Genomic DNA, 16,887 nt, shown 5'->3' with positions numbered 1-16,887 from the left:
TTATAGGGTTCGAAGAAGTTGTTACAACAAAATATGCTTACGAATCAGTTTTTGAAGCTCTCAAGCCAAGCAAGTGAACAAAAAAATATGCATACCTAATGTATGTACCTACTGTCTAAAAAATTTTCAAGCACGGGAGACATTCGCCAACCCCCATAAGAGGGGCATAGGGGGTTCAAAAGGGGGGTCCAGCCTTTCATTTTTCAAAATGTGGTCATCTGGCAGTCTGGCTGATCCTCGGGGTCATTTTCATATAATTGAACTCCGCTGAATTTAAAAATGCCATTACTTTCAAGATCCGAGGGGGAGGGAGTGTCTCAAATTTGAGATTTTCCAGCTGAGGATTTTGACTTTTTCCCAGTGTTGAAAAAAAACGTTTTTTTTTTTTTTTTTTTTTTTTTTTAAAGACAAAACAAACGTTGTTTTTTTAAACTGCTGGATTCTCATGTGTTTTAAACAAGTTTTTAACACAAATTCATTCGTTTTGGATTCAATTTTTCAAATATACGTTATCCAGTCATCAACTTTTGAGATGAGACGTCATAAAATAGCTATATGGCTCAAGAAATATCAAAAAATTTAAATCAAAACACAAAATTTGCCTTCAAAAAAAAAGTATAGGAAGAAGAATGAAAATCTAAAAATTCAGTTCCTTCAATTTCACTACTTTTTCAACGAGAAATTAAAAAAAAAACGTGTTTTTTTAGAAAATTTGAGTTGAAAAAAAACTTGTTTAAAACAAAAAAAAAACATTTTAAACAGAATTTTGTTTTAAACACTGTCGGTTTTTTTCTCGACGTTTAAAACAGTGTTTTAAACGTTTTAAACGTATGGTATCGTTTTAAACTGACAACACTGCTTTTTCCTCAAAAATATCCCAAAAATGCAGTTTTTCGGGCTTACATGACTTACCTTTCTTTGGACGAGATTATAATAGCAATTTTCGGATTCTACGGCTCATGTTTAATGTTTTAGGATCTATTGTAGCCTCTCATACCCTTATCTTGAGAGTTCAGTGAGGGTGAGGAGGAGAGGGGGGTTCTGCATAAATTTCATGGGTTTTCAAAAATACACGGGTCGAAATGTTCACTACCCTTGTCAAATTCAAAGGGATGAGGGGGATGAAATTTTGACTTAAAATCGATACGCATATCGAAGTCATAGGTTCGAGAGCGTCGGTCTCGAATATGATGTGGGGATTTTTGATGAAAAATCGACATACATAACGAAATCATGGGTTTCGAGGACGTTGGTTTGGAATATGTTGCCAATTCAAGATTTGAGCAAATTGTGAGGGGTGAGTGGTAGAGGTAGGTGAGGGGAGGGGGCGAAATTGTGATGAAAAACCGACGTTCAGTCGAAGTTTCACGGCCAGCCCCGCCCCCCCGCGCCAGGGATGTTCCGTCAAATAACACGAGTTATTTTACAGTAAAATAACCGTGTAAAATAACGTAATTTTACATTGTCAAATAACGCGAATTATTTGACACATGTCAAATAACTAAAAAATGTAAAAAAAAACACAAAAATGCTCAAAATCGAATTCTCACAAGCCAATTAACAAGTGTCAAGTATTTCAGTATTTGATTGAAATTTTGAACTTTGAAGTTTCTTTTCTTTGATGTTGAACTGAACTTAGTTTGAACTCATTTGCGTTGATTTGAAATTTGAGTATAATTAGATTTGAAAGTTTTGTGAAAATAAATGTGAAAAGGAATGAGATGAGACCAAAGGGTACTGTTGGAAGAACAATGATTGTGAAAACAAATCCGAATAATGATATTAATGAATAAATTTTCATTGACTCGACTGTGATTTTGTGTTTTTAACGTTATTTCATGAGATGAAATGAAAGTGTTACTCTTTACAGCCTTACTGGTGGTAATTTATTTAAAATTTTTCCATTTTGAAACGAATTTTGACTCGTAATCATTCATAATTCATTCTTAAGCTGAAAAATTACTGAGTTATCAGTTGTTATCAGTGAATTTTCCTTGTCTGTGATTGGCTGAATTATTTTACATTCTCAAATGTAATTTTACATGTTATTTGACACGTAATAGTTATTTGACATGTAATGTCAAAAAAGTTATTTGACATGTCAAGGAACATCCCTTTCACCCCTCCTCATCTGCTTGCTTTTTTTGGGCTACGGAAAGATCGATATAGAATGTTGCTGAGGTGCTGGAGGGAAAGAGGGGGGGGGGTCAACAATCACAAACCTCAGTTGATTTTGTTAAAAGACTTTGTAACTTCTAAAGTTGAAAAGTGAAATGGAAAACATGATTTTATTTTTGAGAAATTCTAATTAAAAGAATACCTACCCTTTTCCTTCCCTAAAAATTGAACTGTTTAACAAAGCAAGGATTTTTTCAAGTTGAGATAAATCGAAGGAATATGTATGAAAAAAGACTGCCTAAAAGGTTGGAAAGAGGCAAAGTGAAAAATATAGATCGGCAAGTGTCAAATGTTGACCTCCCATTATTGATCGACTTTTGGCACCCCTGATCAAGATTTGCTTTAAAAGTACCTATCTTACAAAATTGAAAATTGGAAAATTTTGTTCAAACTTGAGGACAATGAGCTGATTTTGTGAGCGAAATTGAAAAAATTTTTTGTGAAAAGTAATGAAAAATATCCATTTTTTATTTTTCAAAATCTGTTACACTTGTTTAAACGTCAAAAAAATTCTTTATTACCTCTGCAAAAAAAAGAAATCAATGTTTTGTTGAATTTTACTGAGAAAATTTGTAAGGAAAAAAACACCTGTACAGAAACAAATCACACTCATCTGATGTAGAATTTTATTTTCTGTAATTTTGTTTCTCTTTACTTATTCGTGGAACGTTCAATTCTTCTATAAATCAATTTTTTTATCAAGTAAGTACAAAAAATTAAAAAAATTTCAAAACATCAGATTTTAGTTGAATTTTGCTCACAAGAGCACCTTTTGAACAGGCACTTTTCAATTTTCAATTGTTTTCACGAAATACAAAATGTTTTCTGCAAAGTGAACTATAATGCAATTAATTTATTCAATTGCGAGTTTTTGGCAATTCTAGATCCGCCAGCAATTTTTCAATATCTTAATAAGTCTCCAGAAATTATTTCAAATTGCTGTCAAGGGGCCAAAAATAAATTTTAATGCCTACAAATTAAGTCCTTATTGCAAAATTTCAGGAATGACACTTCCAATTTGACCAGTTGGTGAATTCCTGAAAAAAAATGAAAAAAAATGAAATTTCAAATCTTTTGTGTCGATGAGTACCGGTTCAAATCCAAAATTTTCTGCAGTGATTATTTTTGAAAAAAAGAGAGAAAAAAATACTCATATGCGAACATTTTTTCTACTTTCTGAGTCCTGATTGTGAGTCGATTGGTGATGGTTTCAAATAGTTCTGGAGCCTCCAGCGGATTCTCGGATTCTCCAGTTTTCCATGAAAATGAAATTCAGCACCTGCAAACTCGGAATTACCATCTCTGTGACCCATTTGATCAATTCAGGCACATATGTTCAATATTTTCTTGTGTCAGTTCAAACCCAAAGTTGTCTCCAGTAAGAAATTAGGTCTTTATGAAGAAAAAAATAAATAAAAATCTGCTTAAGATTCAAGAACTGTTTGCAACCATTACCAATATACTCGGGAGGTCGAAAACAAAATATAAACCAAATTCCAGCCTCTTAAGTTGACTTGATAAAATTTCAATTTTTTCCAATTTTTCGCTCAAATTTGAATTTTTTAAAATTTGCTCGGTTTCAACATTTTCAACTGGTTTAGATTGATATTACCCTTGTAAGGAGCTCTGTTTTTGAAAATATTTCGAATAAAAGTATAGACAATTATTTAACTTTATCGGTCAATTCCTAACCCATTCAAATGGTTGCCCGAAGAGTGAGGCAATTTCACTAGAAAAAAATTGACAATACCTACCCTTCCCCTCAGCCCAAATCCATTCGAAAATCAATCAAATACTCGATCAACAAAGCTATAAAATAAATATTTAATCAAAAAATTAACCCATCTCGCCGAAGTATTGCAAAGGATATCTATACACGAGGGCGAGAATAAATGATACGGTATACCTATAATGTATAATATGCAGCAGATGAAAAGAATAAAATAGGACGAGATGGGTCGCGTCTCGCGTTAATGAAGATGTTACCATCATCGAATAGATCGGCAGCAAGCAGCACGCGAACTGCAGTCAGTTGTGGTTCGTCTTCATCGTCTTCTTCTCCTCATATGATATGGGCGAAGAGACGACCTACGGTGGGTACAATTTCTAGTAGTTTTTAACAAGATAGTTGTATATAAATGTGTATAAATTGATGGCGCATACAATGGGTACAACGTTGAGGTAGGTTCCCGCTGAGTTTTTCCATAATCGTACACTGCCACACTGCTACATATATAAGAGTGTGCAAGGCAGGGATCGCTTCTTAGGATGTATCCTGAGACCCATCGTCCGCGTCCTTCATCGCGCCAAGATCAAGGCAAACGAGAGCCTAGGAGGAGAGATAGAGGTAGCCATATAAGGGTTCTCCAAAAAGGTATACTACCTAAAAACACCCTAAATCGGTTTGTTGTGTTCGAAATCGGTAAACGATCGAAAAAAGGATCGAACAGGGAACAAGCAGGCTGCGGAACGAATAATATCATTTGGTTGTTAGATGTCTCGAAGTCGTGTAGTGGTCGTGGTGCTGTGCTGTTCTGTGCTGTGTGGCTTGTATAAAATATTATAACACCTGCTGATGTTATACACGTATAATTTCGTTGACGTCTCTATTTACTATTTTTTTTTCACGAAAATTGCGCGTATTTTTTTGATAATGTGGATTAATTTCGGCCCTTGAAGTGATAATTTTGATAAATTTGACATTTTTTGTGATGATACTAGACTTGGGAGTAGTGATTAACTTTTGGTCGTGTATTGGCAGGAGGAGGATATCGTTTGATATGAGCGTTGGTTCGGGCTCGGTCGCCGAAGATATCGATGATACGACGTGGATATGGCCAGAGGCAATTGAAGAAGATACGGCGGAAGTATCATCGTCCGATTTATTACGAGCAGATTCGACGTTTTGGTCTGGGGCCTTCTTACCACCGCCGCCCAGACCGCCTTACCTGGAGGATCAAATTTCGCCAGACGGACTTACCACTTGTGATCTATGTTCGTGGGCATTAGAACGGTATTCGGAATCGAAACCACATTCGGGTAAGTCTTGTTTGTTTTTTTTTTCTCGAGACTATTTATTTTTTACCAAACCATAAGATCGAGTTTCCTAAGCTAAGTTTTGGGGGAAAAATAGTACGACGAGTGGTTGGCAATACGTATCTAGAATCAGTTTAATCGATAATAATTGAAGTACTAGATGCACATCGCATATATGTAGAGATAGTGAGAGGAAATGTAAGACCATGGCGAATAGTTTATCGCGCGAGATGTAGGCTGAATGGAATTTATTATACCGGTTGAAGAGAATAAGGCAACCAGTTGATAGTCATCTCTTATGCATACGCAGATTGCGACTGTTGCATTATGGGAGACATACAGAGAGAGAGACGGAGACAGAGACAAAGCGAACCCAGGCACCGTAAATACGGTTGCACCCTTGGACTTGAACTTGCGCTGGCAATACCCACTACAGATATTCGGTTGTTTGACTTTACCTATGTCTCTATGGCATCGTCGTACTTGATTAGGATTCACCGTACACAGATATGCTGTGTACTCCTGTGAGGTGGGTGTTAATAAATGTTTGTGAAAAGAGGATGCTGCTGGCTCTTTGTCGACTTACGAGTATATCGAGGTAGGTCTCCTCTATACGAGTAGATATCTCGTACACGCCGATTATAATCCCAACTCACGGAATGTATTCGCAAAATGCCATATTTTACCACAGAGTCGTCGATTGCACGACCATATGCGGCTCAGGGCGAGATATTGGGCTCGGGATGTTTCGCGTGCACGTCTCTAATTACCCCCGTCGAGTATGTCGTAGGTTGTCCGAATGTCCGATTTAATTTGCTACCGGATTGCCTCTCTCCGTCTCCTGTCTTGTGGACTCCTTGCATGATCCCAAATTATAGCACAATAGGTCTGGCTCTGGATTTCGGATGAAACCAAAACACACGAACAGAACGGGGGGAAAATAGACGCAACCGAAATTTATTCGAAGATCTGGATGCGTTTTATCTGACGATAAATTCGTATAGTTCGCCGCCAATTTATATCTACTCGAGGAAACAATTTATATGCTAATGTATTGGAAATATTGGTGATATATGGGCACAGGGTGGCTGCTCTGGTGTTCTACTGAAACGCGATCGAGATTATCAATGATAAGTTGTCCAGAGATGTTGAAATGTCGTCTTCGTCGTCGTCGTGTGTGCAAATACGACCAAGATTTTTCATGATTTACGATTTTATGGCTAACATCAGTCGATATATGGGTTGGGAATTCGAGTCAGTATCGGAATTCGGATTATACGAGTATACAGAAGACAGGACATTTGCTTCACTTCACTACGAATGGTCTTGTAAGATGTGTTCTAGGAGGTAATTTTTCATAAGGTTATTTTTTTAATGACCCAGTCATCGTATACCAAGTGACTGTATTCTGATCGTGTGCGGAGAAAGCTTGTAACGGCAAATGAGCCATTTTTCTACGTATATTTTATACGGAAAATATATACGTATGTAGAGCGATGTACGAGTATTTGTGGAGAAAAAGTTAGAGGAAAAGATGATCGTTAAAGCCTTCTTCGGATCTGGCGATGCTCGCTTTTGTGGAGATCTTTCTATATGTATGAATGGAAATAATGGATGGTGAACGGATAAGCTTGTAGTGAGCATATAATGTATACTAAATGACAGATATCAACTGGTTTAAATTGCTTTTATCGATTTATTGTCTTGTACCCAGTTGTGTTGATATATCGATGGGATGATATTATGTACAAACGGTATATTTTTATTTTTATTTATGCCGTTCTACTATTTCACAATCCGGTGAGTTGAACTGTGAGAATGTGGTGTGGTTTTAGATGATTTTAGAACGAGAATATGGTATTGGTAATTGAAAGCAACTGATTTTTTCCACCGTTTGGAGAGCCGTTTGAGTGTAGGTGTTTCTTTGGTATAGTGGTTTTTTTGAACTGGTTGCGTGGAGTTTACGAAAATTTGAACTTGAAATACTTTTGGGTTTAAGGTTGAGAATTATTGTAGATTTTTTGATTTTTAGAAAATTTAAATGAGTTGGTTGCTCGGGGAACTATTTTTCTGGATTACCTTTCAAAAAAAATTTCTAATGGTTGAAAAATGATTTTTGAAATTGTCGAGAATTTTGCATTTTTTTGCTCACTTGGGTTTAAACTTCATTTTGAAGTTTCATCATTTTTTTAGCCATAAAAAAATTATGTTAAAGTCAGAAATCAACGAAACCGGTTAAAATTGGTACTAAATTTTCCAGAATTCGAATTTCAAATAATGTTGATCTCTGGGCTTAAAATGTTCAAAACTGGTTGTTCTGAAAAGAAAAATATTTCTAATTCCTGAAAAATAATGTTTTGCAACCGGTTTAACTTGATTTCCCAAAAGTTTCGAGAGAACTGTGAGATTGTACTATGAAAATTAGAATAAATATCATTTTGTATCCAATCGATTATTCGAATTCGCCAGATTTTAGATCATCATGAACCAGTTGCAACTGGTTCAACATAATGATAACAAAGTTTGAAATTTCAAAAATGTGGCTTATGAGCTAAAAAAAGGATAAAAATAAATGTGATTTTGCAATCGATATTTTGAATTTAACTCTTTGTGTCAAATCATTATGAACCAGTTGCAACCAGTTATTCAACTTATACACCAAAAAATTACAAAAATTTTGTGAATTGTCTTTAGTACGCTGCAATTTAGAATGGATGTAGAATATATTCAAATTTTTGAATTTTTACTAGAAAAAGTTCTGGAATCTTGAAAATGTGGTTTGCAAGCTAAATGTTGGAGTAAATGTGATTTTTGAAGTGAATTTCTGAAGTCGCAACTGGTTCAAAATCAATATGAACCAGTTCCAACCAGTTCAACTTCTTCTCCCAAAAAGTTGCAAAATTTTGTGAATTGTCATTGGTAGGCTGTAATTTAAAACAGATGTGGAATTCTGTCAATTTTTTGAATTTCACCAGTTTCTTATGAATCTGAACTGGTTGCAACTGGTTCAATTGTCACTGAAAAGTTCTGGAATCTTGAAAACGTGGGGTGCAAGCTAAAAATTGAAGTAGGTAAATAAATTTTGAAGGGAATTTTTGAATTTGCGATTGGATTAAAATCAATGTAAACTGTTTTCAATCAGTTCAAATTTTTTTCTCAACATTTTGCAATTCAACTTTTTTTTTTGAAATTCTGCAAACAGACTCGTTCCCCAAAAAATTACAAAATTTTGTGAATTGTCATTGGTAGGTGCGCTGAAATTTCAAATGAATGCGGATTCAACAAATTTTTGACTTTTTGACAGTTTTATGTAAATCTAAACCAGTTGCAACCTGTTCAACCAACCAAAAATTTGAGTAAATATGACTTTATAGTGAATGTTTGAATTCGAAACCAGTTTAAAACCAATATAAACCAGTTCAACTCTCTCTCTGTGAAAAGTTTCAAAATTTTGAGAATTGAGTTTTGTGAGTTTTAAACTACAATGGATGTGATTTTATGCCACAATAGAATTTTTGAATTTAAGTATCCGGTTCAATGCAAATTTCAATTTGTTATAAACCAGTTACAACGAGTTCAACTTGTTGTCCAAAAAATTCTAAAAACTTGAGAATTGTGGTGTGTGTAAACTGTAAACAATTGAAATTCATGTCATTTTATGATCAATTTTTTGAATTTGTACCAGTTTCAATTTATTATGAACCTGTTGCAACCGGTTCAACTTTTGCTGAAAAGGTCTAGAATCTCAAAAATTTGGGTTGCGTGGTAAGAATTGGAGTAGATTTAACTTTTTAATAAATTTTTGAAATTTGCGCTTGTTTCAAAACATTATGAACCAGTTTCAACCAGTTCAATTTTTTTCTCCAGAGAGTTTCAAAATTTTTAGAATTGAAGTTTATAAGTTGTAAATTGGAATGGATGTGATTTCATACCGTGATCAAATTTTTGAATTCTGGCCCCTGGGTTAAAATTTTAATTCACTACAAACTGGTTGCAACTGGTTCAATTTTTATGGAAAGATTCTAGAATCTTGAAAATGTATTTTTTGTGGTAAGAATTGGAGTAAATTTGATTTTAAAATGAATTTTTAAATTCTCCCCTCAGGATTCAAATTATTTTAATTCTTTACAAACCAATTGCAACTGGTTTAACTAGTTATTCAGGAAAGTCCAAAACTTTGAGAATTGTTGTTTGCGTGCTAAAAATTGAAATGAATGTCACTTTACGATCAATTTTTTTTGAATTTGCACCAAGTTCAATTTATTATGAACCAGTTGCAACCGGTTCTATTTTTACTCAACTTTCACTGAATAGGTCCAGAATCTCAAAAATGAGTAAATGTGTTTTTAAAATAAATTTTTGCATTTGTATAGTTTTGAAACAATTATGAACCAGTTGCAACCAGTTTGACTCTTTCTCTAAAAAAGTCGACAATTTTGGATATTGTGGTTTGTAAGCTGTAAATTACTCCTAGTATGATTGTAATTTTGAAATACGTTGAATTTTTGAATTTTTGCCAATTTCACATCAATATGAAGTGGTTGCAACCGGTTTGAACTGGTTGGTAAAAAGCTCCTATTTTGTGTGGTTTGCGTGAGAAAAGTTGGAGCAGGTAAATGAGATTTTGTAAATTTTAGAATTTGCTCGCAAGTTGAAATGAAAATAATAGTAAAAACCAATTGGAACCAGTTCAAACCAGTTATCAAAATCAGCGCAAGAAGTGTTGTTTCTATCTTCAAAAAATTCACCATGTTCATCTGAAGTTTTCTTTAGTGGTAGCAACTCCGTCCTATCCAAAGTTTCAGTTTGAGCCTTTATCTCCCCCCCCCCCCCCCCCTCTTCCAATCTATGAACTACTCTGTGTGTATATTTACAATTAAACAGGATTTTGTTGCAAAATCGAAAATTTCTTCCTTTGACGTTTTTTTTAACTGAAACATCTTCGTTAACCGGTTTGAACCGGTTTCAAAAATTCATGAAAATTGATATATGTACCACGAATTTTTATCAAATTTGAAGTATTTCTCGCCGACGAGTCACTACTCAGATGTGACTCAACTCATTAAATATCGGTTGCTTCGCATTCAAAGATGCCTGTACCTTGTGTGATCAAATATGTTTGCAGTGGTGCGGAATTTTCTCACTTCTAGGTGTTTTTTCCTCTCTTCGCTCCATACTACAACCTGGCAGAAAACACGTATGAACCTTTGTCACCCAAGTGTGTTCACGATAGAGAGAGAGAGCGAGCGAGGGGCCAGGCAGGCATGCGCGAATACGTATAGTAGCTTGTATAGAGAAGAAGAGCCAAGCAGGTATTGCGGCGTGTGAAAATAATGGTCCTATTGTTCGTCGCCCATACAGCATTAAAGCTCTTTGGTGAGCCGAGCAACAGATTCTTTGTCGTTTACGTATAGATTTTTATCCGAAACAAGCGCTCTTCTCTCGTTGCCCTTAAGAAGACGAGGAAGACGACAAGTTTCGCATCTCGCGAGAAAGAAGGAAAGCCATGGCATGGCAGACGACGACGACGACGACGCTGTGCATCTTCTCGGCGTTATCTCGGGTCTCGCGAAGAAGCGCTTATATTTGTGTGGCTGTAGTCTGCAAAACGGGCGAAGAAGAGATTTAAAACGACCAGATTAAAAGAAACGATCGTAGCGCCGATATGTTGGAAACCGGGCGTTGAAAGCTCGCGCCGCATCTTCAGCCACATAGATACGAGTAGTTTGCCAACTTGAAGTTGCATTCGGTATTCGTACGTTCGTTCACGTATTGGTTGATTTATTCGTTCTAGATAATATCGATTTCTTTTTAAACTCCGTATAGTGTTTGTGTGCGACTGCGAGTGATTTTTTTTTCGCTCATCTGCGAAAATCTTCTCTCCGCAGCATCCTCCTGTTTGGCTATACCTAGTCTTTGGATGTAATCGTTGTTTTGTTTCGTTTGTTTGTTTTCTACGCTATGCTGCTTCTTCTTGTGTGTATTTAGCGTATATATATGTACGAAATGAACCAGTCGATAAATTTTACTCGCATCAATTTTGTGTACGAAGTATACTTAGGAATACGAGGCGATTGTATCTGTACAGTGTGTACTCTGTGGAGAGAGACATGTATCGGCGGAATTCCGATAACGTGAATTTTCACATAGCGATATGCGCTACAGGTGGTAATACACGCCAATGCTAAGCCGCCGACCGCCGATCGCTATTTGGAATGTCGTATACTTATGCTATTGTCCACCTTGTGTGCGAAAAAAAATCCTCATAGTGGATTAAAGAAGGTGTACGCGGCGGCGAATTGCCCGGCCAGTAATTCGAACGTGTGTTCAAGAGCCGTGTAAAATGCTCATGTACCGGATACCACTGAGCATGTCTGTGTAATGTTGTAATTAACCGGTTGTTGCGTCCGTGTAGTGTACGTACTCTCGTAATAATAATTGAAGGTGTCGTCGATGAGGGTCTTTAAAAGACAGAGGAACTGATTTTTTTTTTTTTGCCAAAGTTGTATTTGTCAGGATTTTTTTCCTCATTGATATTGGCATTTGACATTTTATAGAGAGAGATGTCAAAAAATATATGTTGTCAGTTTTTGATAACCGGTTCGTGGTCTGAAATTGACTGCGTTGAAAACTGAAAGATCGATGAAAGGGAAAGTGCTAGAGCTGTTTTACAATTCCTCCCATGAGATGGTCCAAAACTTGTACTGAGTACAGTTTTTAAAGCTATTGTTAATTATGGTACGACGAAATAAAACACGAAATCGTACATGCTTCCTAGTGGACTGTATTTTTATTATTAACGTAGAAAAAATATGTACAAAGTAACAAAGTTACGTGGTAACAAGATAAAATATAACAACTTCGAGGAGGAGGGGGGGGAGAATAAATGATAATTTATCTAGTACTAGCGAGTACAATTCGAATAAAATACCTATACGTACGTATGTACGTTACGAACAAGATTAAACCTATACATACACCCACCGAAAGGTAGGTCACTAACTTTCCAAAAAATCAAAAAAAAAATAGAACTGCTAAACTTAAAAATAAGCCAAAAAAAAAAAACAAACAAAATGCATGTACATAACTACAAATACATGAAAAAAATAAAACATAAATGAGTACAAATTTGAAAAACATCCAAATTTGAATAAAACATTACATAATCGAGAGGAAAAAAAAATACCATCAAATAGGTTGACACAATCGAGAAAAAAAATACCATAATAAGTTTACATAATCAAGCAAAACGTAATTTGACAATTTTACACGTAAAAAGTCAATTTCGAGGCGAAATAAAATTACGAATTAATTTAAGTCAACATTCACAGGTAAATAGGCTAACTTCTGAATAGAAGTTTTCTTTTTTGAACCATTGGCCATTCTAATGACCACATTACGAACCATACCAGCAGAATCTGGGAAAACTTCTTCGACAATAGCCATAGGCCACTTCAGAATTGGAACATTTTTATCCGAGACCAAAACCACATCATTGACTTCGAGATTTTTCTCCTGACTTTGCCACTTATGGCGAACTTGGAGCTCATTTAAATAGTTTTGACGCCAGGAGACCCAAAAGGAATCAACTACCTGACGCCACAATCGATATCGAGACTTTACATTACCTAAACTATCTTCAGACAAAGGTACTTCGAGAAAATCAGTGCCAATTAAGAAATGGCCTGGCGAAATTGGAGACACGAACTCATTAATGCGTTGGTAGCACAAAGGCCTAGAGTTCAAAATTGACTCAACTTTGGCTGCTACCGTAGACAATTCGAACAGGTTCAAAACCTGATTACCAATAGATCGAATGAGGTAAGATTTACCAGCCTTAACAGCACTCTCCCACAGACCACCTTGGTGTGGAGAATGAGGGGCAATCGTACGCCAATCAATACCGTTTTCACCCAAAAATCGATTAATCGAAGGATCATTCAACAAAACATTTTTTGTACCAATAAAATTGGTAGCATTATCGCTATAGACAATTCTAGGCAAACCTCTCCGAGCCGAAAAACGTTCAAGGACACTCAAAAAAGCTTCAGTACTCAAGTCTTCAGCAATTTCAATGTGCACTGCACGAATTGCGAAACAAACGAAGAAAACCAGATACACTTTCACATTTTTATAAGTACGATGATTTGTACATTTAATCGTTACTGCTCCAGTGAGGTCAACACCTACCACTGAAAAGGGTCGTTGAACTGACACACGTTCTTTAGGGAGATTCCCCATAAATTGTTGGCCAAGCTTACCATTGCTTTTACCACAAGGCACACAAAAACGAAAAACTTTCTTAAAAACAGCAAAAATATTTCCAATTACCCAAAAACGAGATCGCATGTGATGGTACAAGAATGATCTACGTGCATGAGCATGCTTTTCATGCACAAACGTCACATACCGTTCTGTGAATCTACAATTTGATGGCAAAATGATCGGATATTTTACATCATACGATAAATTAGAATTTTCCAATCTACCACCTACTCTCATTAACCCATTGTCATCTAGGAAGACGTTGAGAGATTTCAATCGACTTTGACGAGGAAATTCAACTTTATTACGCAAACATTGCAATTCAAGACCAAATTTTTCTTTCTGAACAAATCGAATAATAGTATACATCGCTTGCTTTCTCTCACCCACCGATAAGAATTTCCTGTTCTTATCTAGAGAACTATCGACAGCCAAATTTACATTACGTTTACGATCAACAAGACCTTTCAATATTCGCATAAAACGTAACCAATATCCAATAACCGTAAGGATTTTATACAACGAATAATATTTTTCCACAATGTGTGAAACAGGTAAGTAGGAAAAAACCAACAAACTTGTCCTTTCAATCTTTATTTCAGGAACGTTGTCCAACATTGGAGGTACATTACTAACATACTTATCAAACACATTCTTATCCTTTAACCAGCTTGGACCTTCATACCACATTGAATTCGAGAGAAAGGTGTTTGCAGATAAACCTCTAGTACCCAGGTCAGCAGGATTCTGCTCACCTTCAACATGATACCAACGATCAACCTTTGTCAACTTCGTAACCTTCGAAACACGATTAGATACAAATAACTTCAATTTAGATGGATCTATTTTTAGCCAACACAGAGCAACTTGAGAGTCAGAAAAATAATGAACTTCTGTAACCCTCAAAATTGTGCAAATTTTCTCAGCTAAATTAGCTAATAGCTCAGTAGCCATTAGTTCTAGACGATGAATATCAACAGGTTTCTTCGGAGCTATTCTTGTCTTGGAGCAAACAAACGAAACTGAAATATTACCTTTACTATCAAAAGATCGCACATAAACCACAGCACAATAGGCCTTTGTACTTGCATCACAAAAACCAATCAAATCTCTCGTTTCAAATATACTAGAAAAATAACAACGATCAATCGAAAAATTTGCCAACTTGGCGAGGTCTAACACATAATTTGTAAATTCCAACTTCAACTCCGAAGACACTTCTTCATCCCAATTACGACCTTCACGCCACAACTCTTGCAATAAAATCTTGGCTCTAATCGACACAGGACTCAATATACCCAAAATATCATACAACTTCGAGGTCAAGGATAACATTACACGTTTCGTTACCTTTTCTGGTACGTTTTCCTTTGGAACAACAACACTCAATTTATCCGATCCAGGTGTCCAAACTAGACCCAATAAATATACGAATTCATTCTCGACACCACCCAGGATGCGAGTTTTCAATTTCTCAATCAACTTAGTATCCAACAACGACAAAAATTCCTCAGAATTACTTTGATATTTACACAAATTGAAGCCATACTTTCCCAAAGCAGAATGAATCGTTTTCTGAATCGAAATAGCTTCTTTCACCGAATTTGCACCAGTCATACCATTATCCATATAAAAATGCTTACGAATTACACCAGCAGCAATTTTATCATACTTTTCAACGAATTCACCAACTTTATCGAGACATTTGGTCGCAATAGAAGAAGCTGGACCAACACCATTAACGAGAGTGTTCAACTCGCATTCTTCAACTGGCTGATTGTAATCGTACCTAAACAAAATGTGTTGATATTTTCGATCAACTGGATTCGCCAAAATAGACCTATACATCCGAAAAATGTCAGCACTAAATGCTACTGGATAGTTCCGAAAACGAACAACATGGGTGAATAAATCAGGTTGGAGAACCGGACCTTCTAACAAATGGCTATTCAAACTAGTTCCAGAATTATCATTAAACGAGGCATTGAAAACAATGTGAGACGAATCAGGGTCTTTCTCCTTAAAAACGAGATGATGAGGTATGAAATAGGCATCAAAATTTGGCGAACCTTTCAATTTGGTCATATGACCAAGATTTTCATACTCTTGAAAAACTTTACAATAAATTTCGTGATGAAAAGGCTTTCTTCGCTTTTCCGAATTATACAACATTGTACAAACTTTTCCAAATGATCCATTCAGAACATTAATCGAATCTTTGACAGGTAATCGAATTAGAAACCTATTTGTCTCCTTATCAATTTGATAAGTACTTTCAAAATGATCATTGAACAACTTGTGTTCATACACAGCTTCTTTCTGATTGTTCTCAGGCTCCACAACATGATCAAAAAAACGACTAAATTGCTCAGAAAGCTGCACATTTGACAAACCACAAAATTGTTGTGTCATAAACGATGAAACCCTACTTGAACCTGAAAGAACATATCCGAAAATCGAGTCACGTAAACATAAATTCTCATAAAATATCCGATTTTCACGAAAAACGAATTCCACATACTCCGAACCTAACATAATATCAACATCATAATAGGGCAGTTCCAAACTTTCTGCCAAATTCAACGAAATATTTGACACAGTTTTTGTAAAACTATTACGATTCACAAAGTAAGGTATCTTCGAAATTACCTCAGCCTCAATAGCAATAGAATCACTCGAAAAACGAGACTTCAAAACGAACTTCACACAACCATTCAATGGTACTGGAGTTTCATTCAATCCAATCAACGACGAGGGATATTTACTTGGTAAAATTTGAAGTTTAGCCCGTTGGCAAAATTCCCTTGTCACAACAGTGACTTCAGAACCTTGATCGAATAGGATCCTACCAAGCTCAGTACCAGCTGACCCTTGAACTTTTACCACTGCAGTTGACAGAAAAACGGACTTGTTATTAGCCAACGAACATAAACTAGAGTGAGGTTGACCTGAACCAGAACTAGAATTACTACCTCCTGTACCATTCGAATTACCACTTTGACCACTACCTTGAGAATTTTGGCCACCACTGGAATTAGCAGAAGTACCAGAGGCTTGTCCATTGCTACCTATTATTACTTCGCGATGAAGTAAGTAATGATGATGACCATTACACAAACGACAATTAAAACGTTTACAATTCGAAACAGTATGATTACTTTTAAAACATTTCAGGCATAAGCGATTACTTTTCACAAATTCAAAACGTTCATTAACAGATTTGTTCATAAACAACTTACAGGTATCCAAGTAATGACAATCACCGCATCCAACACAGGGAGGGGGGAGGGGTGCTGACACATTCGGCGATTTTGGTGTTTGATTTTTAACACCAGCAAACAATTTTTTCTCCGGAACCGACGACGATTTTGTAGTTGGATTTTTGGCCTTGGTAGGTGAACCAGCAGC

General features: G+C 35.9%; 1 protein-coding gene across 2 annotated transcripts in view; it reads left to right on the top strand.

Moving 5' to 3' along the window:
• LOC135842507 (uncharacterized) overlaps window positions 1-16,887 on the top strand; it is a 109,495-nt gene that overhangs the window by 72,405 nt on the left and 20,203 nt on the right. Inside the window, exon 3 of one of the 2 annotated variants that reach the window (XM_065359999.1) lies at window positions 4,940-5,217. In XM_065359999.1, the coding sequence (XP_065216071.1) occupies window positions 4,959-5,217 (259 nt within the window). In that variant the 5' untranslated portion in view covers window positions 4,940-4,958. Of the gene's footprint in view, window positions 1-4,595; window positions 5,218-16,887 lie in introns of those variants that run through there. The other variant, XM_065359998.1, reaches the window with a different exon arrangement.

The sequence above is a fragment of the Planococcus citri genome, chromosome 4 (assembly GCF_950023065.1).
Source record: "Planococcus citri chromosome 4, ihPlaCitr1.1, whole genome shotgun sequence".
Taxonomy (NCBI): Eukaryota; Metazoa; Arthropoda; class Insecta; order Hemiptera; family Pseudococcidae; genus Planococcus; species Planococcus citri.
This window is presented reverse-complemented; position numbering and strand designations above follow the sequence as displayed.